This window comes from Lontra canadensis, unplaced genomic scaffold (genome assembly GCF_010015895.1).
Source record: "Lontra canadensis isolate GAN:19392208 unplaced genomic scaffold, GSC_riverotter_1.0 scaffold89, whole genome shotgun sequence".
Taxonomy (NCBI): Eukaryota; Metazoa; Chordata; class Mammalia; order Carnivora; family Mustelidae; genus Lontra; species Lontra canadensis.
Window position 1 is genome coordinate 4,950,463 of NW_022631083.1, and position 23,423 is coordinate 4,973,885.

The 23,423-nt window shown below is 50.6% G+C and overlaps 1 protein-coding gene across 2 annotated transcripts in view; it reads left to right on the top strand.

Moving 5' to 3' along the window:
* The first annotated feature begins 6,116 nt into the window (after nucleotides 1–6,116).
* The window catches only part of ADAMTS17 (ADAM metallopeptidase with thrombospondin type 1 motif 17), a 323,327-nt gene continuing 306,020 nt past the window's right edge, over nucleotides 6,117–23,423 (top strand). For both annotated transcript variants that reach the window (XM_032836008.1, XM_032836009.1), the window contains exons 1-3: nucleotides 6,117–6,269; nucleotides 6,739–7,109; nucleotides 17,612–17,777. In XM_032836008.1, coding sequence (XP_032691899.1) covers nucleotides 6,191–6,269; nucleotides 6,739–7,109; nucleotides 17,612–17,777 — 616 coding nt within the window. In that variant the 5' untranslated portion in view covers nucleotides 6,117–6,190. The remainder of the gene's footprint in view (nucleotides 6,270–6,738; nucleotides 7,110–17,611; nucleotides 17,778–23,423) is intronic.

Sequence of the window (23,423 nt, forward strand, 5' to 3'; positions counted from 1 at the left end):
AGAGAACCTCAAGGTTGAAAGAGGAGAAAGACATGGAAGAGAAAGGTGTGTTACAGAACAACGGAAAACATACTGCTTTTCTCCGATGTTCGCTGGGGAGAGAAATCAGTTGGGATGAAACCCTGCGCTCATGTCTGACACCAAAACCCTGCATCCTGCTAATTCAGAAACGTCGGGGCTGCCAGTGCTGGCTACTACCCCTAGGATGCCTCTGGCAACCTTCAGAAGGACGTGAAGATAGAGCTGTCTTTTCAACAATGGGGACTCTTGAAGGCTTTGGTGGACACTCAGCTCCGGGCAGGCTGAGACTTCATGGGCACAGCCTGGGGGGTTGGGTAGAGCCAAGATACTGGGAATGGGTATGGCTAGTAGCAACCTTGATTGAACAATAATAGCTAGACCAAAAAAAAAAAAAAAAAATCACTTTTCCAATGCGTAGGAACTTGGACTTGTTCTGCATCATTGTCCTGAAGGCCTGTTTGCATGAGCAGGACTTTCCAGACAGCGGCCAATCCTGGAAGCAGGCAGCATTGGTCTCACATGGCAAGGGCACCCATTCCTGGTGAAGCAAATGGGGCCAGCACCCTGAGGTCTAGCGAGGTCCAGCGAGGAGCAGACCCCACAGGGAGAAGTGAACAAGAGTCACTCGGAGAATTATGATGCCGGCCAAGTAGCTGCATTTCAGGCCAGGATCCAGGTGCACCAGGGAAAGGGTGAAATAGAAATCAGAAAAGCCTTGCCTTTGGAGCAGGGATGGCTGCGTTTCACACCAATGCTTGTTTAGGAAGACAAGACTGATGCTGGACGCCCCCTGCTGGAGAGGATGTGGCATCTCATGGGTGGCCCAGAAGGAAGCTCCTTGCCTCAAGAGCCAAGTGAATTGAGTCTCCAAGAGGAGGCTTGTCCTATGGCAGCCCCTCCCCACCCTCTCCCAACACCCCACCCATGCTTCCTGATCTTTAAGGCACAGGGGCCTTCTTCCACCTACAAGCAGATCAAGTTTGCACATGAGGCCAATGCCCCTGGACTCACCAATTACCAGCTCAAGGGAGCCCTGATGGAAAATTCAAGAAGATCCTATCTGACTTGAGTGCCTACAGTTCTCTTTATCCTCTGCCCGGTCTGGGTCTTGGGGTCTCTATTTCTAAGTATGGGCTTTGAAATGGTGGGTCTTGGCGGAGTCCGTCTTGCGTTCACTCACAATAATAGTGATGGCCACCAGCATCCAAACCCGAGTGTCGCTGTGAAGTGTCGGAAGAGAGAGGCCAAGAGAAGCAATGTACCCGACCTCCTGGGGGTCCGTTGCTAGACAACATGATCAGAAAAGACCACTGCCCACTGGATAGAGTTTGCAAAAAACAAGTGGATGAGCTGAAAAGTTGAGTTTTGTCAACTATGAGCACAACAAATTGTTTTGACGACCAAACCCAGAGGATGGCTTCCCTTACGTCCCTTTCAGATCATCACTGCCACTTGTAGGGTTTTTGCCTGCTTACCGGTCTGATTTTAACCATACACGGAACCCTTTGCTCCATCCGTGAAGTGGGGATTAAGCCCCCCTTCCACAAAATTAAGACAAGGCTATTTGTGTGTGTTAAGATGAATTGAGACCAAAGCTAATGGTAACAATTTCTTTCTTTTTTTTAAGCATTCCTTTATTCTGAGAAAATACACATAACATAAAACTTACCATTTTAGTCATTTTTGGTATACAGTTCAGTGGTATTAAGTACATTCATGCTGTTGTGCAACCATGACCCCTCTCCATCTCCAGAACTTTTTCATCTTTCCAAACAGAAACTTTGTATGCATTAAACGAATTCTCATTTCCCCTTCCCCAGCCCATGGGAATCACTATTCTACCTCATGTGTGTATGAATTTGACTGTTCTAGGTACCTCACCTATGTGGAATTGTATAGTATTTTTTGTGTGTGTGACTTATTTGTCTTTCATTATTTGTCTTTTTGTGATTGATTTATTTCACCTTGTGTCATGTCTTCTTTCGGATGTCTGTGCGGAAGCAGAATTGCTGGATTGTAGGGTAGCTCCATTTTAAAGTTTTTGAGGAACCCGCACACTGTTTTCCTTAGTGGCTGAACCAGTTTAACCCCCCTCTGACAGCACACAGGTGTTCCCCTTCCTCCACATCCTCACCAGCGCTTGTGATCTCTTGTCCTTTTGATAACCCCTATCCCAGCAGGTGTGAGGTGGTATCTCATTGTGGTTCTCCTTTGCTTTTCTCTGATGATGAGTGATGCTGAGTGTCTTTTCATGCACCTGTTGACCATTTCTATGTCTTCCTTGGAAGAATGTCTATTTGGCCTCTTTGCCCATTTTTAAATTGGATTATTATTATTATTATTTTAAAATATTTTATTTATTTGAGAGAGAGAGAGAGCGCACACGCTTGAGCGGGGGTGGGGGGCAAGAGGGCACAGAGAGGGAGAGACTCCCAAGCTGACTCCGCACTGAGTGTGGAACCTGACACAGGATTTGATCTCGTGACCCTGAGGTCATGACCTGAGCCCAAACCAGGAGTCGAGTGCTTAAACTACTGAGCCACCCAGGTGCCCCAGATTTTTTTTTTATTAAGTTGTAAGATTTCCCTATGTGTTTTGGATATCAATCCCTTCTTAGATGTATGGTTTGCAGATATTTTCTCCCATTCTGGAGTTGCCTTTCTGTTTTGTTCATGGTTGCTTTGCTGCACAGAAAGTGATGTAGTCCCACTTGTTGATTCTTTGTTTTGCTGTCTATGCTTTTGATGTCATCGTAAAACATTATTGCCGAGAACAGTGCCAAGGAGCTGTTCCGTATGCTTTCTTCTTTGAGTTTTATGGCTTCAAGGTTTACAGTTAAGTCTTTAACCCAACTCAAGTTGATTTCTGTGAGTGGTGTTAGACAGGGGTCTAATTTCATTCTTTTGCCTGTGAATATCCAGTTTTCCTATCACCATTCATTGAAGAGACTGTCCTTCTTTCTGAGTATTCTTGGCTGCCTTGTCAAATATTAGTTGACCATATACACCTGGGTTTATTTCTGGGATTTGGATTCTGTTCCATTGGTCTATGCGTCTGTTTTTAATGCCAATACCCTACTGATCACTATATTACAACTTTGTAATAGGGCTTGAAACCAGGCAGTGGGATACCTCCATCTTTGTTCTTCTTTCTCAAGATTGCTTTGGCTTCTTGGGGTCTTCTGTGTTTCCATATGACTTTTGGGTTTTTTGGTATTTCTGTGCAAAATGCCAACAGAATTTTGATAGGGACTGCACTGAAACATCAGATCATTTTGGAAGGGAGGCTGAAATACAATGGTGAGAGGCAAAGGGAATTCAGACTCATCTAGACCAGATTAAGACCTTTAGAAGGTCTGTCTCTTGGCTCCACATGCTCACTTCTAAGGGCTGCTTTTCATAGTTGAGGCTGAAAGCCTGTGACCTACATGCTGTGATCTCCTGATGTTTCTCCCCTACATTTCTTAGGCTTCCCGTTAGATTCTGCCAAAAGGAGGCCCTGGCAGGAGATCAGATGGCAAGGAACAGAGATAAGGATCCAGTGCAACATGTGTTGGGAGTTGCTGGTGTGGCCCTGGGCATGGAGCCCCAGTCTAGTTCACACATCTGGTAGATCCAGAACCAACTGTGACGGCGCCTTCAGTGATGCAGCAGGAAACAGAGGCTCTTAGGGCTGGAATGCACCGCAGGGGCAGGGGCAGTGTATAATCACTGAATTTCCCCGTTTAGCTCTTCCTTACTTTTGTACTCAATTCTCCATGTTAGATTCTCCCTGCTCGAAATACCTAGAATGGTAGCAGTTACCCTGCCTGGACCCCGAATGGCATCCTTTCATGCAATTTAATATAAAAAGGACACCAAACCTTAAAAAAGTTCGGTGTGTATCCTTCCAGACTTTCCCTTAGGATTTTACCATACAAATGATTTAATACTGTGTGCATTTATGGAAGTATTATCATGTGCATTCTTCCTCAATTTGATTAAAAAAAATATGACAACCAGTCTTGGAGTTCCTTTTGTGGTGTAAATATGAACTTAGTGCATTGAAACGATGCCTTGTGTTCTAGCTGCCATTTATCTAATGATAGACATTCAGGTTTTCGTATGTCTGCTTTTTTTTTTTTTAAGATTTTTATTTATTTATTTGACAGAGATTACAAGTAGGCAGAGAGGCAGGCAGAGAGAGAGATGGGGAAGCAGGCTCCCTGGCGAGCAGAGAGCCCAATGTGGGGCTCAACCCCAGGACCCTGGGATCGACCTGAGCCACCCAGGCGCCCCAGTATGTCTCCTCTTAACAAGGCCCTGTGGTCAACATTCTGTAATGCGTGCCCGTGTTTCTCTGTGATCGTTAACCAGAAGTGGGATCACAGAGTTGTAGGGCATGTACCTTTTGGATTTGATCACAGTTTGCCCGATTGTTCTTCAAAGTGGCCATGCCAATCTGCACTCCCATCCAGGGGCAGGAGAGTGTCCTCTCCAATGCTTGATATTTCCTTGCACTTCAGTTTTGGACAGTCTGGGGGATGCGACAGTATCTTGCTGTTACTTCAGTCTGCATGGTCCTTTGGACTCGTGCATCAGAGCATCATCTGATACGTTGACAAGGATGACTTTAAACCATGCGAAGCAGAGTGGCTGGTGCTCCCTGGCTTTTGGGGGGCAGGTCTGTGAGGTGGGTCTTTTGCTAACAAAGCTGCCCCACGAAGCTCCCCATGATTTCTTATGCCATCAGCATTTGGCTGACGCTGCTGTCAAGGAGGAAGGGAAAAGCACCAAGGCTTTTTTGGACGTGTGTGGATGTGTGTGGTACCCAGCAGCAAGTGGCAGTCCCCAGAGCAGCGCATGACAGAGGCCAGCCCCTGTGGAGGGCAGGGGTAGACAGAGCAGAAGAAAATTCTATCAGACACACTCTGGAGGACTCCCAGAGCAGCAAGTTTGCTGTAGTAAAAGAAGGAGGCTTTATTGAGAACCAGTGATGCAGTCCACTCCCAGGGTTAACGAAATGTCCTGGAAGCTGGACAGTTTTCACCTCTGGATTCCTTCTGCTGACGCAGAATCCTGTGATATATTTTAGATTCTGAAAGGCTTCAAGCAGAGTCCAGTAGGAGTGTGGTAACCTCTCTGCTTTGAGAAAACAGAAACAGAAAACAGGACTAGAAAGGGAGAGGAAGAGACCCAAGAATGGTTACGCTTCAGTTAATTCTGTTTTGTTTTCTACAAGATGCTCCTCACAAAGCTAAAAGAATCATTTTTCTTGCAAACTTCAGTTTTATTCTTGTGGGAAAAGAATGAACTCAATTGGAAGTCTAGGCTTTGCCACCTTGTATGAGTTTCTTAGAGCACCCCCCCCCCAAAAAAAAATCTGCCTGCCCTTGGAGCCTCTTTCTTCTTGTTTGTCCTAAGCAGCACCAGGCTGGAAGTTAGGACCACTTCTAGCTCCTGTTTTGATAGAAACTCACCCCAGTAACTAGCAAGCTTCTTCAGCTCTCTCTCCCTCAGTTTCTCAGTCTGTAAGAGGGTGTGGTCACGCCTGTACTGCTGGTTTCTGTGAGGATAAAGGCGGCAGGAGGTGCGAAGGCTTTGCCTAAACGCTGCTGCGTTGTACGTAGCCATCAGGTGCAAACTCAGGTGTGCCAGAAAATGTCCAGCCACAAACAACCCAAACTAGTTTTACTGTAGACGTAGAGAGAACATGCTTTTAAGAATGAAACCGGTTGTCCAGGACGATTTCTGGCCTGTCTTCTTGGGATGCTGGGCAGCAGGGTCAGAGAGGAGTGTGACAAGGAGCACAAACTCTGAAGACCAGTCAGGTGTCCTCATAGGGCCTCCGCGGTAGCGCAGCTCCAGGGGCTCCATGGCGCCACCTGGTGTCCCGCCCCCGCCACTGCCCAGAAACCACGTGTAAGAAAGTGCTTACAACCTAACTACGCACCCTGGTTTAGACCCGTCCTGGCCAATGGGGAATGAGGAGGCGGGGCAGGGGAAAGCGAGAGCCCAATCGCCGCCTGTTTTCCGAGGAGAAGGCGGGGCTTGGGATTTACCACGTTGGGTTTGTCCGCAGCGCTAATTACTTTTTCCAAAGGCTGGAGGGCTTCACTCCGGCTGGCGCCGCCGCCTCGCGTGCTCCTGCTCCGCCACGACCGTCCGGGGGGCTGCTCCTCCCAAGTACCATGTGTGACGGCGCCCTGCTGCCTCCTCTCGTCCTGCCCTTGCTGCTGCTGCTGGTTTGGGGACTGGACCCGGGCACAGGTAGCGCTCCCTCGCCCACCGCCCCTTCCTCGCCCGTGCCTCTCGCGGCCACCACCTTCCTCCTGCCATCCCGAGGCGTCCTGGCGGCCCCCGCCTGCCTGCGCGGCCCGGGGCCGGCGGCGGAGCGCTGACAACGCTCGGGGCCGAGGGGCTGCGGGCCGCGGCCGGACGACCCGGCTCTAGGGGGCTCCCGGGCGGCCGCGCCGCCGCCGGGTTTCCCGGCGCCGATGCCGCGCCGCCGTCCCCGGAGGTGCTCGGGCGGCCGCGCTGGAGCCCTTCCCCGGGGGGGCGCGGGTCCTGGGCGGAGGCTCTGGCCGGCACCGAGGTGCCGCGGCGCGGGGAAGGAAGGGAGCGCCCGCTCGGGGCCGCGTTGTCCCGGCGCTGGACCCGGTGCGCGGCGGGCGGCCGGAGGGAGGGCGGGCAGCCGGGCGGGCCCCGCCGAGCTGACACGTCTCCTCTCTCCCCGCAGCTGTCGGCGACGCGGCGGCCGACGTGGAGGTGGTACTGCCGCGGCGGGTGCGTCCAGACGACGTGCACCTGCCGCCGCTGCCCGGCGCCCCCGGGCCCCGAAAGCGCCGGCGCCCCCGCGCGCCCCCAGCCGCCTCGCGCGTCCGGCCGGGCGAGCGCGCCTTGCTGCTGCACCTGCCGGCCTTCGGGCGCGACCTGTACCTGCAGCTTCGCCACGACCTGCGGTTCCTGTCCCGCGGCTTCGAGGTGGAGGAGGCGGGAGCGGCCGGGCGCCGCGGACGGCCCGCCGAGCTGTGCTTCTACTCGGGCCGCGTGCTCGGCCACCCCGGTTCCCTCGTCTCGCTCAGCGCCTGCGGCGCCGGCGGCGGCCTGGTACTGCCCGCGCCCCCTCCGGTTCTGCCCGTCGAAATGTCGCCGCGCCGGGGGTGGTCCCCAGGGCAGGTTGGGCTGGGGGTGGCGGTTCCTGGGCGGGAAGTTCAGCCTCCAGGGTTGCTCTCCCGCCGTCCGGAGGGAGCCTCCCCTCTTCCCGCCCGGACCTTCCGGAGGGTCTCTGAGCAAAGATGGTGAGAGGGGAAGCAGCGGACTGTCCAGTGCCTGCCACTGGCTGTGCAGAAGCTCTGAAGTACACGGGGACTGTGCAGTTCTGGGGTTGCCCAGAAGATACTCAGCAGTCCGCCCAGGGGAGCACAGGTCCGGCGGGGAGGAAACCTTGTCAGGCCCCTAGACGGAGAGGCGCACTTCTCTCATATTTACTTGTATCTGCACAGGTGTGTATGTGTGTGTGTCACGGGTAACACCCCTAGGTGTGTATCTCATCTGTTGTTGGATGTGGGGGTAGGGTAGTAAGCATTCACCTCCCTGCTGTCCCTCTTGAGTCTTTCTGTACCCGGAAAAGGAAAGTTTGACGGGTCCCCGACAAGCTACTAACCTCTTCTTAGTTGAACGTGAGAACCAAGAGAATGGGTGTTGGACCCTTTGTTCCTTTATACCACGGGCAGGTATGTGTCTGGCAGCCACCTTCAGCCAGGTCTTGGGGGTGCTTACATTGGTGATAAGGCCCTGTACCTGTCCCCAGAAGCTCCCTTGCTGGGGCAATAGCTACCCCACCCCCGGCGACCTTGCCCTGCCACATTAGAAGTACCTGTGCAGTGCTCAGAGGGGCAGGGGACGTTCTTGTGCACCCCTGCCCTGCTTATGCTCACACTCGATCCCTGTACACCAGTGCCCAGCCGCATGCTTCTCAGCTTCTCCATCTTGCCCCCTGGGAGCGCACATGGCTGGCAGATGGGCTGCCCCCAACAGAGCCTGGTATGGCTCAGAGCGTGAGACACCCGGGTTGTTTCTGTATCTTCTGTCATGACTGGCCTCTGGGAGAGTGGTTTCTGATACTCTTTTGTGTCTGTTCTTCCCTGGCAGAAGAAAACTGCTTCCTCCACCTCCACCTTATCTTGCTCCGCCGTCTAGAATTCTCTAGCCCTTACCCACATAGTATGCGACCAGTCCTAGAGAATCTGCCACAGAGCTAGAGAGCCTGGGGGTCCAAGTCTTATGTAAGACTTCTGCTTTCCTCCCAGCTCTGCAGAGGATCTTGGGGGGGTCATTTCCTAGGATTTCCCAGGCTTTCACTAGCTCTCCTTGTAGGATTTTTTCTGAGTCCTGATCAGAATGTGATCTACTTTTGCTTGCCTGGAAGAAATTGGCGTCTTCGGTTAAACAAGGAAAATGGACCGTGGAGGCAGCCTGTTAGGAGCTAATGTGGAACAGGGGCAGAGATAATGTGGGCTGCGGGTGAGGAGGCTTAAGGAGGAGTGAGAAAGGCTCAGATCACCGTAAGACTCGGGTCAAGGCTGTATCATGTTCTGGGAGGGACTGGAAGGCCCACATCATTTTTCCTGTTTTTGCCAAAGTGTTTAAAGTCTAGGTCACATCACTGTACTGTACATGGAAACATCTGAATCCCATTTGCTGCGGTTTGGTGAGTTTCTGTAGAGGTCAGAGTTTACACTTCTCGGTGTAAAGTTTCCAGCGAGGAGCAGCTATCTGTGAAGGAGCGGAGGGTGGAAATCTGGATAACATTGATTCCAAATCCTCACCGAGTTGAACGCGGGGCCCTCTCACAGATGGCATCCGAGCTGTGCGCGCTGTGCGAAGGTTCCCCTCAGTCCTCCCGCGTTCGGAAAGACTGTGCTTCGCTTCGGCACCATGTGAGGGCGCTGTGCTTTAGATAAAAGAACCCCGCCAAGAGTCTGCGTTCAGTGTGTACCAGCTGCGGGTGGACCTCTAAGACTTTAGATTCTGAAATTCCTGCAGCAGCAGACACTTCTGGTGTTTAGTCTGCCGTGTTCATCCTGTTCGTGTGAGCAAAACGTGGGACACTTCCTCCTAAGTGCCCTCTGCAGAGGAAGGGCTGAAGGCAGGGAGGAAGTGACTCAGGGCGGCCCTCTTCGTTGCAAGGTAGTCCTGAGACCTGTGGGAAAGCAACGGGATCTCAGGCTAGCCAAGTTTGCAGGGCCCTCTACCTTGCTTGGATTTTGGTTCTTGAATGTGCTCGAGACGGTTAAGGTGGGTGGTAATGTGTCGGTTACTGCCTCGGGAAGTGGAATGGGGCATGTGTGTTGTGTGTCTGTGAGGGCAGCCTCAACCGCAAAGTGTGGGAGAGGAGCCATAGCAAGTAGGAGATTTTTGATGTCCATAGATGGGAGCATTCCAAAGCCACCTTGGATCTAAAGGTCATGTAGAGCCTGGGGTTGGCAAACTTTTGCTGGAAAGGACCAGACAGTGAAATATTTTAGGCCTCGTGGGCCATATGGTCTCCGTCACAGTTAAGTCCACGCCGTTCTTTTAGTGCAGAAATGCCGTAGACAGTAAATAAACAGATGGGCATGGCTATACTCAATAAAACTTTATTCCGATGTTGAGTAGCAATTAAATCCTGATGCATCAGATATCTCCCGAATGACTTAGCGGCAAGTGTACGGTGCAGGGGAATGTGGGCCCTGTTCCCAGTTGCGTGGCGTCTGTGCTGTCTCCAGAGAGGTTTGGTATCTGTTTAAAGAAGATGCATAATTAGAGTAGATCTTTACTTGTTTATGGGGCATGAAGCATAAATCTCGTGTTGCATTTCGCCTCTTCTGCTTTGGACTGGGGGCAGAGGCGTGGGCCGGTGGTGTTCTCCCTCACTTATCTTGAAAAGCTATGCAAACTGCACTTCTTGGCTCTTCAGAGACCCGAGGTGCAAGTAATAATTGTTTTCTGTTTATGCTTCTTCGTTTTATTTACGTCTCAGGGAGCCCTTAGACATTACCTAAGTTTTTGGAAGAGTTTCTACAACCGTATAATTTCAAAGCAATGAACTTTGGGTATGTGAGGCAGGTATTTCCACCCCCAGAGAATTTGTGCAAGTTTGGATCAGCTGCTTCCTGTGAACGGGGCCAGCGCCCGGAAGGCCAGCAGAATTGGGATCAGGTTAAACTTCACCCGAGCGGGCAGCATAGGAATTTTAAGTGATAGACTGAGTGTCAGGGCCTGAAAAAGCCTGAAATGAGCGAATGAAGGGGCTGTTTTCCATCCCCACACATGAGGACAGAGAGTGGGGGAGGCCCCTGGCCGTGGGGTTGGTCTGCTAAGCTGTAGCCGATCTTCCTTAATGAATGTAGGCTCCAGAGGGTCCTCCAACCTGACTCTCTCCCTCCCTTCTGGGCCGAGGCTGTGGCCTGCTGAGGCCAGCAATGAGAGAAATGTTGAGATCAGACAGGACACCCGGGAGCCCTGGGCCATGGAACTTGAAAAAGCCGTACGCATTTGCCAAGCCACCCCAGAGAGAGAGAGAGACAAGGTCAGGGATGTTCCTGGCAGGCTTTCCCTGGAGTCACAGCCACGCTCTGTGGGATCTATCATTCCGGTTGGCCCCTGGGGTTGACCTGATGGCCCAGCCCAAACTGGCTCTGGCTGATCAGCTCGACTGAAGCACAGGGGGCCACTTTGGTGGCACATCATTTGTGGTCTACTCAGGGGCTTTGCAAGAATGCTCGTCTCTGTTCCTTGGGGGTAGGCCGATGGGAACAGAGTGGGGCAGGGGTCAGTCAGTGAGCAGGTGGCCTGGCAGTTTTGGGGAGCTCCATAATTAAGAGGTAGACTGCTTTTCCATGACTCCTCTAATAAAGGGGACAGGTTTGGGAGGTTGCCCTCTCTTCCTTTGGAATGATCAGACTCTTTTGATTGATTATAAAGTCACTTAGCTTTTTTTTTTTTTTAAGATTTTTATTTATTTATTTGACAGAGCTCACAAGTAGGCAGAGGCATGCAGAGAGAGAGAGGAAGGGAAGCGGGCTCCCCACTGAGCAGAGAGCCCAATGCGGGGCTCGATCCCAGGACCCTGGGACCATGACCTGAGCTGAAGGCAGAGGCCTTAACCCACTGAGCCACCCAGGCACCCCTCACTTAGCTTTTTAATACAACATCCTTTGATTGCACACAGCCAGACAGGAATCCTCTAGGGCAGTAATAGTACGGTATGGAGATCATTTGAAAGGGAGCATGTAGACCAAACCACAGTGTCCTACATCATCATATTGGTGTCAGTGTGGTGAAGGCACAGAGTCCTAAGAGAGTCATCACTAATTATTACCGAAGAACTCATTGCTTGCAGTGTAAATGTATTTGGAAAATGCACACACTTTTTTTTTTAAGATTTTATTTATTTGAGAGAGCATGGCGGGGGGAGGGTCAGAGCGAGGAGCAGACTTGATCCTGGGACTCCAGGATTGTGACCTGAGCCGAAGGCAGACACTTAACCAACTGAGCCACCCAGGCACCCTGCACACACGTTTTTTAAAGCCTCATAAAAAGAAACAGTTGAGTGGGTATTAAGGAGTTAAGGAAAAGAGGGAAAAGACAGTGTGAAGTTGGGAGGTGTGGAGGATTTGAAGGGAAGACCCCAGATGGGAGAATTCTAAGGTATTGCCCCTCTTCCTCTGGAAGGACGTGCTTGCAGCCTCACAGTGACTCTCTGCCCCCACTGCTCACGGGCATCGTGGTGGCCATGCGTGCTCCCCAGTCCTACCTACAGTCCCAAACTAGACTTCCGCATCTGAACTTTTATGTAGTTGGCAACATCGTAAAAAAAGAAAAAAGCACAAGATGGGACGATAAACCAAAGACGTCTTAGACTGATTGCATTCTTGGGGCTTATTTCCTGAGCTTTGAAATGTTGCAGCTGCCTGGGTTTGGACGCGTGCAATGGGGGACGGTTCTGCAGCTGGTAGATTGGAGGGAGCCACGCACGGTCACTGCTGATCCTTTCCCTATGCCCGCCTCTGCACGCAGATGCACGGTCACGTTCTCGGTCTTTAGGAAATGAGGCTTCACGGGTGCTTGGGGCTGTGATCCTAAGTGAGCCACCTCCCCTTTACGGTCCCGTCTGCAGCCCCAGGAAGAGTAAATAACATCAGCTTCATGCGGCTGTTGATAGAATGAAGTAAGATAAAGCCTGTGAAATCATTTAGGACAAGCCTGGCCCAATAAGGCATTAAAAACATGTTTCTTCCGTTGCCCTCTGGGGCCCAGACTTTTCCAGTTATAAACCAACCAATCAGTCAACACTGTTGCCTAAACGAACAGATCATTATCACACACCTGCCCTGGGTAGGACAGGTGGGTTCTGGTGGGTTTACAACAAACCTCAGGAGTATAACGTGGGGCCTGTCTTGGAAGGAGCCTACACTGGAGCTTACAGGGTGGCCGAGGGGTAGAGCAGTGGTGGCTCTGGGGTGGGGTGGGGTCTTTGGGGAGAGGATTAGAGCAGAAGCAGGTGGGCCTCCCGTTCTAAGAGGAAGGAATGACGGCAGAGCCTCCAAGGCCAAGTTCTTCCCTAGATCGGGGCCCACGAGGTGGCTACGTGATGGGGGTGGGAGTGGAGATGGTTATCTTAGGAGATGGTAGGAGAAGAACTGAACAGACAAGCATGGGGATGAAGTGAGCCATCTAATTGGTTGGTGGCCTCCTTAGGTTGGGGACCAACCTAAGGCATTTCGGATTTATCGTAGAGTAGTAGTTCTCAGCTCTGTTCCTGGGAGGATTCCTTACTCTCGTTGCTGGGCCCCATCTCCAGAGTTCCTGAGCCAGTATGGGTGGGCCTGGAGCTTGGACTCCTAACCGGTTCCCAGGTGCTGCTGCGGGCTGGGGACCACGTCGTGAGGATCACTGGGCTCAAGGCAATGAGGAGCATTTCTGGCCTTTGACTTGGGGGGGGTGCTAGTGATAACACTGTGGGGGACCCTGGAGGAGGAGGGTGCCTGCAAACACGAGGTGACGAGGCTCAAGTCTTGGGTTGTGGAAGTGGGAAGCAAGGCGTCTATGCAAGAGAGAATCTGAAGAAAGAGCTGCCCGTCTTTGTGACTGGCTGTAGTGATCAAAAAGGGGAAGAAGATGGTGGTGACTGGTCCACGTTATGGGGGTGGAGGCTGGCTTTGGAAAGAAGACCAGGAATCTGTTTAGGTACCTGACATTTGCAGAGACAGCAGCAGACCTTTGAAGGGGATTCTGGGTGGCACTCCAGGACGGGGGCAGTGGGACTCAGCACAGAGGCTGGGAAGCCCTTCTTGCCTTTGTGGGGTTGGGCATGCTCCTGCCACAGTAGCTCCGCTGAGGCCCCCCAGAAAGGTGGAGGCAGGTGCAGGAGGGCCTGTCGTCACAGGATTGTTTTTCCTTCTTGGAAGCAGACTTGGCTCATGCAGGAAGCAGACTAACAACCCCATTTGCTCTGTACTCTTGAACCACCCACGCTAACCTGTCAATGGGGAGAAGACCCCCCCCCCCCCCGTCATGCTGGCTAACCAAGGAGCCACAGCTTTCTGAAGAAGGGACTCAGAGTGTTCCCTGGGCCCTGAAGTCCCAGCGAGGTGGACAGTCATGTGGCGGTGTCCCCTCAGGTGTGCCCTTCAGTCCCGGAGCATCCGCAGGACAGAGACTGTATGTGTATTTTTTACGTTATTTTAAAAGCATTTGCTCCATTCTGCTGAGAAGTCGTGCTGACGTCCGCAGGTGAGAAAAGTCTGTATGTCCTTCATGCATTTTGCACACGGCCAGGGGGGCTTATCGCGCTTCGGAGCCTGGGCCGGAGTTAACACCACCTGATTGGTAACGCTCTCCTAAGGCAGCACAGAAACACTTCAGACCATCCCCCAGAACAAAGAGAATCGCCAGGGAGCCACTCAGAACTGTTACAGCCTGATGCATTTTATTGGACGCACATTGCTTTGGGAGGATACTGTGCATCTTAGCGAACTGCTGACTTCTCTTTTAAGAGCACCACTTCTGGAGGATGACTGCGCCCTTTCAAACCAGGCGGCCCCTGGGCCCCCAGCTCTGTCTGCCACGGGCATTCCCTTACAGCCCTGGGTCTTCGGATGAAGTCTGTGGGCCCCTTTCATCTCCCGCAACCTCAGGCTCATTGCTGCTGTCGCTCGCTGTCCTTGGTATGACACGGAGGCCTTGGGAAGACATCCCTGGGTCTCGTTTCTCAGCATAGGTGGTGACCAGGGGATGAATGCAAGTCCAAGCAGCCCCGCCCAGCTTCTGGGGCCACCGGGCAGCTGGGGGCTGGAAGCCGGGCCAGGGCAGAGCCCCAGGGTCAGAGGAAGGTCCAGTTCAAACCCAGGCTACCTTCAGACATCTCAGTCAAGGCAGAAGGTGGCCAGTGTCTCTGGCACCTAGCTAAAAGCTAGCAGGGTGCTTCTCAACCCTGACTGCACTTTGAGATCTCCTGGCGAGCTCTTAGTACCAGGGCCTGAGTCCCTGCTCCCTTCCCCCCAACTCCTGACAGATTCTGGTTCAGTTGGCCCAGAGTGAGGCCTGGGCATCAGGAGTTTCCCAGATGGCTCTCCTGCATAGCCAGGGATGAGAGCCTGTGAGTAAAGGGGATTGCAGAAACGCCCTGCTGGTCCAGTCCATTCCATTGCATTCCAATCCATTCTCTTTTACACTGTTTGCATTTTCCTGAGTAACTTCTGTGGCAGATACTGGAAAAAATGAGAGCTAATTGTGATCCTGTCTCAAACGGTCAGGTGGTGGCAAATGCCCCATAATGCAGCGGGCAGGGAGGAGGAAGAGGGAAAGTGGGGGAAGGATAAGGAGGGCTGGTGAGTGTTTGCCCTGGGGCTAAATGGTGTGTGCGTGTAAGGGGCACAAGTGGCACTTTTCAGCAGCACATTTTATCATTGGTAATGTGATGACAGGATGAGCATGAAGAGACCTGTCAGGGAGTCTTGGGACAGCCTGAGACTGGGGGAGGGAGGGGCGGGGCAAAGTCCTTCCTTGCTCTGGCTCCCCCAGGGCTGTGCCAGGCGACTTTGCTCCCAATGCTAGTCCTGGCCATGCCCGCTTGCAAGCCGCGTCCCAGGAAGCTAAGAGCTGCCAGGTAGAGTCCAGACTGTCAGTCCACGTAATTATCTTACCATTGTTACCACTGTCCTCCCCAAAGGGGTGGAAACCAGCATGTGTGTCCCCGCAAACAAGACCTGCTACAGCAAAGGGGCTACTTCTGCTGGTGGCTTGGGTGTGTGCACCTGTGTGCCGTGCACCTGTGTGCCATGCCCCTGTGTCACACTGCACGAGAGTTACCCGTTCCCTGGCCTTTTACACCATCGCTTGTGAAGGCGAGCACTGGACCAAACGGGTACCTGGCTTTGAAAGGGCTAGACCCAAGGGGGCTGGTGACCTGCCAAAGCCAGAGCATCTGAGGCAGAGTTCAAGTTGAGCATATCCTCCAGGGAGCACGGGGCACCTTCCATGTGGGGCTCATCCCACATGCTGTGCCCCACTTGCCAACTTTATTGTGACCCATGGAAGTGTTCGCTGCGGTGAGGTGTGTGTTCTGTACCGAGGCTTTCTTTAGGAGCAGCCCCAGCAGGGCTCTGCGTGCCCCGCCCCCCTGCCACCCGGCCACCTTCTGCTTCCACTCGTTCCATCTCCCCAAAGTATCTTCGTGAGCAAATTTACGTCCTCACTTCAAAGGAGAGGGAAGAAAGCTGTGCTTTCCCGCGGGTCATGCAATGCCACTTCAAGACAGTTTTATTTGGGCAGTAAAATCTCGGAGTTGTTCTTGGCAGAAGTTCTAATGAAATGGAAACCTTGAAATCTGCTAGGAGCCGGAAGTAAGTTCTCACCCTGTGTTTTGGGGACTTCCCCTGTGTTTTGGAGGCGATCTCATGAGTTGATCTGGTTTACTTTCGGAGAAGTTTGGTGTCCAGACATCCACTCCGACTGCCGAGGAGATCTGCCATTTGGCTTGAGCAAGCTCTGTCCTAGAGACCAGAGGCCTTGCTGTGCTAGAGAGCAGAGGTTTGGGTCACATGGGGGCTAGTTAGAAATGCACGTTCTCAGGGCCTACCCAAGACGCCCAGGTGGTTTTTCACATGTGGCCTTTAGAAAAGAGGCTCGGGGTGGGGAGGGAGGAGAGATGATGCTCATTTCAGCCAGACTGACCTGCGAGCTGCGGACTCTGTTTAGCTAGGATGGTCCGGGGCATCCACCTGGAGGAGGTGCCGTGGGCTGTGCAGCCCAGCGTGCAAACTCAGGTCCTCTAGCCTGGGGCCCAGTGGGGTTCCTTGCTGGAGGTTTACCTTGCTTTGTTGACACCTCAGAAGGGAAGCTAGCAGCAGGCATCCCAGGGAAGGAGCACAAATCGGTTTCATGTGTCAGCATTGGTTCTAAGGGCTGGGAAGAGTTCTCTGCACCATATAAATGTTTTTTAAAATTAAGATTCACTCTGTTAAAGGAGCAAATGAAAAATCTTAGTTCTTGAATTTTTCCTTCCATTTACAAGTTGTGTCCTATTCCTAATCTAGCAAGTGTTTTAAACTCTTTATTGAAGTATAATTAACAGTGTTACATTAGTTTTAGGCATACAATATGATTCAAAAATTCCATACATTTTCCCAGGCTCCTCTAGATAACTATACTCTTAATCCCCTTTATCTTGAAGGTCTTTTGCAATCCTTTTCAAGGAAGCTTTGGATAATATTCGGCGCCTCTTGTAAATTTGGTGATTAACAACCTTGAAACCTTTAAAACTGTGTTGAGAAATGTAACATAGTCAGTTTCTTTTCCAAGTTCTCTGGTTGGCTGAGAAGCCCTTTGCAAGTTGTTTCAGTGATCCCTACAAACCCAGTAAGTTAGTCCTATAAACGTGGGAGGTCTTAAGTTCTCTGACACATTCTAATACCGCTTCTAAACTTACTAAGATTTTAAAATCACAAATCTAAGCCCGTGATGAACTTTAAATTAGGTTCACAAATCTCATCTAATGGATAGACTCTGTCGATTTCTCTTAAACACCACAAGTTCTGAAAGAATGTATAAATCCCCTGCCACAAAGCTGTTGATATATTGATACGTTGATATTGATACAGGACTGGCTCCATTGTCTTTCATTCTTAATATCTCCAGGGATAAGATGCGTTTTCCCCCCCTCATTAAGGATGTCCTTGTCATTCATCCCCAACAGCTTTGGCATTGCCTCATCAAGTAGACTTTTGGAGGCTGAATTTAAAAATAATTTTTAAAAGAAAGTTTTTTTCTATTACTAATAATACGTTTTTTTGAAAGTGAACCTGGGAAGTCAGTGCTGCTACATGTTATCTCTGCACCCCTGACCCCGCGCCATGCCCCTCTCCCCAACACAGCCATGGGATTGGATGTTTCAAGGCCCACAGAAGCTCCTTCTTGGGTTCGGTGAATCAGAGCACCATGTAAAGCAAAAGCCCAGTCGTGAGGCCCAGGCCATAGCCAGGCGGTCTGGCTGCCCTCGGGTTGTCGGGGTTGTGGGTGTGCGTGAACGAGGGTGATTCATGTCCCGTTTTCCTCTTTCTGGGCAGGTTGGCCTCATCCAGCTTGGGCAGGAGCAGGTGCTCATCCAGCCCCTCAACAATTCCCAGGGCCCGCTCAGCACACGGGAGCATCTGGTCAGGCGCAAATGGTCCTCGGCACCCAGCCCCTCCACCGAGGCCCAGGGTCCTGGGCAGCTCTGCCAGGTTCTAACAGGTGAGTCTGGGAAACAGCACGCTTGACCACACATGCCGTTCGGCAGTACAGCACATCCCCAGACACACTCGAGTCCCGTGAGCAACCACCTACATTCCCCTGTATTTTGAAGCTGTTTTGTTTATCTCCCCTTAGGCCACTGCCTTCCCCCTCTCTGTCTGGATTAGTGTTGGCATTTCCTGTATAGGAGCCCTTTGGAAAGGAAAGGCTCCCAGTATCTCCTTGATGCAGTGCCCCAGTTGTATAGATCAGGAAAGAGTTGAGGTTCCCCACAACACAGTGGCGTACTTCTTACCAAATTCTGGCAGGCAGAGCTAGGAGAATTGCCTCCCTCCCTGGCCAGAGCTGGCTCTTCAGTGTTGGGGGGTATTCCTCAGGCCTGGGTGCACCCTGGAGGGCCTCGGGAGCCGTGATTCTCAGCAGCATCAGAGTTGAGGTCTGGGACCCTGTCATCTGCACGTTCTCAGCCCGGCGGGACTTCCTGAATCAGAACCTGGCGGGGGGGTGGGGGGGCGCGGTCCAGGAATCGGTCGCTTCACAGGTGCTTCTGTTGGGTGCTCAGGTGTGGGAACCACTGCTTTATGTGATGCCTGGCACTGGCGTGTCCCCCAGTGTTGGTCTGGGGTGTGACTGGGGTGTCCGTGTTTTTAGAGGTGATTCTACTAAGTCGCTTGGGGCGAGAACCCAGGGTTCTTATATTCTGTGCCTCTCTCTATTTGAGCGACCTGTGGACTCAAGGTCAGGTGTTTAAGGACACCTCACAGTCAAAGAAATGGTCACCGCTGTGTCACCAGCAGTCTTCTTGTGAGTGTCCCCTGATAAAGATGGATAAACGGCTGCTCATGGGTGGCATTTCCTCCCCGGCCTGAGGGCATAGGACCCCACGGCTGAGCTTTGGAAGTTGTGCTTATGTAGTTTAAAGACTTAATCTCGGGATAAAAAAAAAAATGTAGTGTCTCTGTTTGGTATTCCAGTGACCTCAGAAATATATCCGTGCTCGGACCCTCCTTTAGGACAGCTTTCGGATGTATGAGCAAGCCTTGCAGCCCAGCTCAGTTGTTGCCTGTAGACCCGACCTCATCCAGGGAGCAGCCCTCTTTAGCTGGTCTGCATTGGCAGGGAGATAGTGGAGGTGATTTGGCTGAATCCAGGCCATCTATGAAACCCCCGCAGAGCTCTGAGGGATGGAGAATGCCACCGTACATGAGAGTTTGGCTCTGCTCCTTCCTGTCCTCTTACAAAAGTAGGCGAAGGTGGATCTCAGCAGGAAATGACCAGTGACTAAAACATGCTCTTGACTTGGAAGCAGGGGCTTAGGGGAGTTGGTCGGTTGTATGTCTGGGCCTGATGTTGGGGTGTTCTTTTAAACATCAGGCCCCTGAAAGTCTTGGTGGAAGAGTTTTTTGTTTGTTTTGTTTTGTTTTTAAATCTGCCTTCGAATGACTGTTGGTCATTCTATATCTGTGTGCATTTTCGCTTAATCTGAATATGTCATTTCAGAGGCAGGGGGATGAGGCCAAGGCAGTGGGTCTCAGGGTTGGAGAGGCTTAACAACTACTCCCGAGTGGGGTCCTGCCCCTGGAGAGCTGTTTTCACTGGTCTGGAGCACGGTCTCGGAATCTGGTGATTTAAAAGCTCGCCAGGTGTTCCTAGGGTTCAGCTGGTGCTGAGAACCACTGCACTAAGGGGTATTAAACTTGAGTAACAGCACCGGTGGGCCATCAGAAGTGGGTTTTTCAGGTGAGAACCACCTGGCAGGGGCCCACAAATAAGTCCAAGGGCAAGTACATATTATTCTCACTTTTACCTCAATTCAAGCCAGCACTCATTGACTGCTGGTCTGGATCGGAAACCTAGGGTGCTTGTGGATGATATCGTAGAATATTTGTCTCATTACCCCCCACCATCCTCTTTAGGGGCATGCATAACCCCCAGGATTGCTGACAACGTGATAAATTGTGCTCGGGTTTGCATTTTTGTCCCTGAGGCTGTGATCAAGGCACACTTTTGATTGAGTGTTGAGCCTATAATGGAGGAAATTAAATGAAGAAAACCTGGGTGGGGTGGATGTGATAGAAACGATATTAAAATAAGAGCAGTTGTGTAAGAAATCTCTGAATTTGCTTAAAAAATCCTCTCCCCTTCGCTGCCCCCACTTCTCATGTCATTGTGCTCTGCGGTGCTAGAGTGATGTAAGGCCAGCGCAGACTGTGTCCCAGGGAGGAGCACAGACGCCGGAGAAGTGTATCTATTTCCTTCTAGTCCTTCTTGCTTTGGGTGACATACTCCATACATTTTATTCCTGTGTTGAGAAAGATTGTGGGCCTTCTAATAGGTTTAGTCAATAAAGCAGTCAGGCCCTATCAAGGGTGGGTTGACTTCCTGGGAATCTAGAAATTCCATTGAGAAGTTGAGAAAATAATTCTCTGGGAAACCAACAAGACACATTTTAGGCTTCCTGGAAATAGGAATGAGATGAATCATCCAGGATTTCCTATGGGAACATATTCTTTATGGCTGAACATGGCTGTCCTAGGTGTCCTTGTGCTTTGCCTTGGACCTTATGTTACCCCAACCTTGCACCTGGCCTAGGAGTAACCAGCTGGCCGTGCAGGTGAGGAAGAGTCTGATAATTCTTCCTTCTCCATGAGGCGCTCCATTTACCTGGGAGCTGAACTGTGGTCAGCTACCCTGTTCTCTAGGCGGACAAAGGGACTAGCCCAGGGACAAGGCCACCTGGAAGGACCCACTGTCTTCTTGTAGGTAGTACTGAGATTGCATTTCTAGCAGGCTTTGGGGCTCCCAGGGAGAGGATAGGCTGATCCTATTACCGTTATAGCTTCTTATTTTTAGGACCTTATAAAATGATTCATAAAGTGTCACTCCAGATTGGAACTTGGCATGAAAAATGTGGAGTCTGCGAGCCTTCCTTCCTTTCTTTCTTTTTCTTTTTTTTTTCTTTTTTCTTTTTTGGTCACAGCATGAATTTTTGAAGGTTTTGGGGGTTATTCTCAACAGCAAAAATGGTGCTTTGGTTTATTTTGAAACATTTCTTAGTCTTCAAAACTTTCTTTTTGTCTTCTATGTTCATTTTAATTTCTCTGGTTGGATTCAGTTTAGAATCTCCCCATTTTCATAGGCTTTAGTAACAATTTCAATCTCTGTATTCTCCATCATGGGACGTGTAACATGGGATGGTCGAGGTAGACGGCAGAACATTACACTTCCTACAAGGCCCTGTCAGGTTAGGAAACCTACTGTGTTTCGGTGTGTTTGTTAAAAAACAGATACACCATCCAGCAGTGGCTCCTGCAACGACATTGATGTCTACTTTATGTAGACATCATTTAAGATTATTTTAGAAAACCGCTGTAGTTATTTTGTAGTATTGTTTGGCACATTTGTAGTGTTATAAAGTGAATTGTAATGAGGATTTAGAAGGTGCCGTAACTCTTCAGAAACTGTATATTGCCAGTTTATGCAGTCGTTTGCCTAACAATTGTACATATGGCCCAGAATAAGTCATTGGTTGAGACTTGTGTTGTACATCCATTAAGATTCCTTTGGTTGGAAATGACAGACATCAGACCGGCGTCACCACCCGGCACATCGGTGCTCCAGGCTCCTGGAACCAAGGAGCAGAGCAGGAGGCTGGACCTCAGGTAGGCCTGGCTGGCCTGGGCTTCTCAGCAATTGTTTCTCTCTCTCTGAGAGCCTGTCCTCAGCCGGCTTCTCTTGTAGTGACAATGAGGCAGCAGGGCTCAGGAGATGCTCTCTCTCCTCTTTAATGGGGAGTTGAGGCGGGTTGATCTGGATTGGAACTTTACCTGCTTTCGGGTATCCACTGGTTTCCCATGTCTTGAGGCAGGACCGGAAGAGCCTAGATCCCAGTCCCCACATCACCGTGGAGGTACCATTCTGCTCTCTGTTCTTGTCCCGGCATCCTGCAGGCCACCATACTTGGAAAAAGTCTGGTGGAAAAGATTCAGCGCACCCCTGCTCCAGATCTAATCCATCCTCTCAGCTCACACAGTTGATAAGGACTTGGCTGGTTCCCTCGGACTAACACAAGATCCTCTGTCTGCCTCTGCTTCAGCTCCTCATCCTGCCTGTGCCACGGGGAATGCTTGTGGCTGCTGGTCTTTGCTCACTTACGAAGGGCTCAATCCCTCAGAACCTCAGAGATTTAGTTCTTACTCCCAACTTCATCGAGACCTCACGTCTCCAGTGGATTAAAAAGAAATGATTTCATAGTTTATTCAGTGTTTTTTGTTGTTGTTTCAGTGGTGATGATGGTCTCCCATCTAGTAGATGGTCTCAGCTAGTAGAAGAACCCAAAATAAATGGAATTAAACATGCTACTTTGAGTTTCTCCATCTTAATCTCTTAATATTGACAGATAAAAATATTAACACGAAGAACAGACCACCATTATTTTAAGTATTACTCCAGCAGAAAGAAAGAAGAATAGTGCTAGAAGCTTGACTCTGTCTTCCTTGGGTGTGACCCCAGAAGAGTCCCTTGATACCCATGTGTCTCTGTTGTAATTTGTTAGGGCTTCCAGAACAAAGTACCACAACCTGGGTGGCTTAAACAGTAGGCATTCATTTCCTTATAATTCCGAAGGCCAGAAGTCCAAGATCAAGATGTTGGTAGGGTTGGTTTCTTCCAAGGTCTCTTTCCTTGGTTTGTAGATGGCCACCTTCTCCCTGTGTCCTCACACGGTCTTCCTTCTGTGCACTTCTCAGTGTTATTGCTGAGGAACACACAGATGAGGGATGATGTGATCCTTCCAGCCCCATGGTGGAATTGGGGGGGGGCATGTTCTTGAGAACACTCACAAATATCTAAAAGGTAAAAACAAATTTAGGAGAAATTAGAAATAGGCTATACAAAGGGACCCTTTCTATAAGAATAAAGGTCATAGCTGGCCGGCCATCTGTTCACATATTTTTCTTGATAAATACTGAAATTGCTGCATAGCCTCAGACAAAGTGGAAAGGACTGAGCCACTCCGACCCTTAGTTTAATCATCTGTAGCTCAGTAATGTCATCTATCTCTTAGTGTTTGTGAGTGTTACAGGTGATACTGTGCAAGTTATCCCTTAGCCGCTAGCAAATTTTAGCTATAGTGGATCTGCTGTGCTTGTAATTATTATTTGTACCCCCATTCTTCATCCTCATGGGACCACTTAAATGCCTTCATTCTGTATTCAGTGGGAGAGAAAGATAAACCCTACAGGGCATTGAGCTAGGAGCTGAAAGCTCTCATTATTCTTCTTGAATCCGCCATTCTTGACTCTTGAACAAATCTAAAATGAAATCAAGGAATCTTAGTGTTACGTAGACCAGAAGTTGCCCTGGAAGGTCATATGCTTACATGTTTCCCCTCGCTTTTCATTTATTTGGCCATTAAGTATTTGTTGACCCCCCCCCGCCCCCCCAGGGACTGGGAACACTGGGGTGAGCTTGACACAGCATAGTCCATGCCTCTGGGGAGCTTATGGTTTGGTGGGGGACACAGACAGTGTAGAAGTCAACAAATGTAGTGGATTTACATTATTTTTAGTTCTGAGATATTTAAACAGGCAAAAAAACAAAGGCAAAAATGAAAACGACCCACACGCACAAAAGGAAAACCAGAAG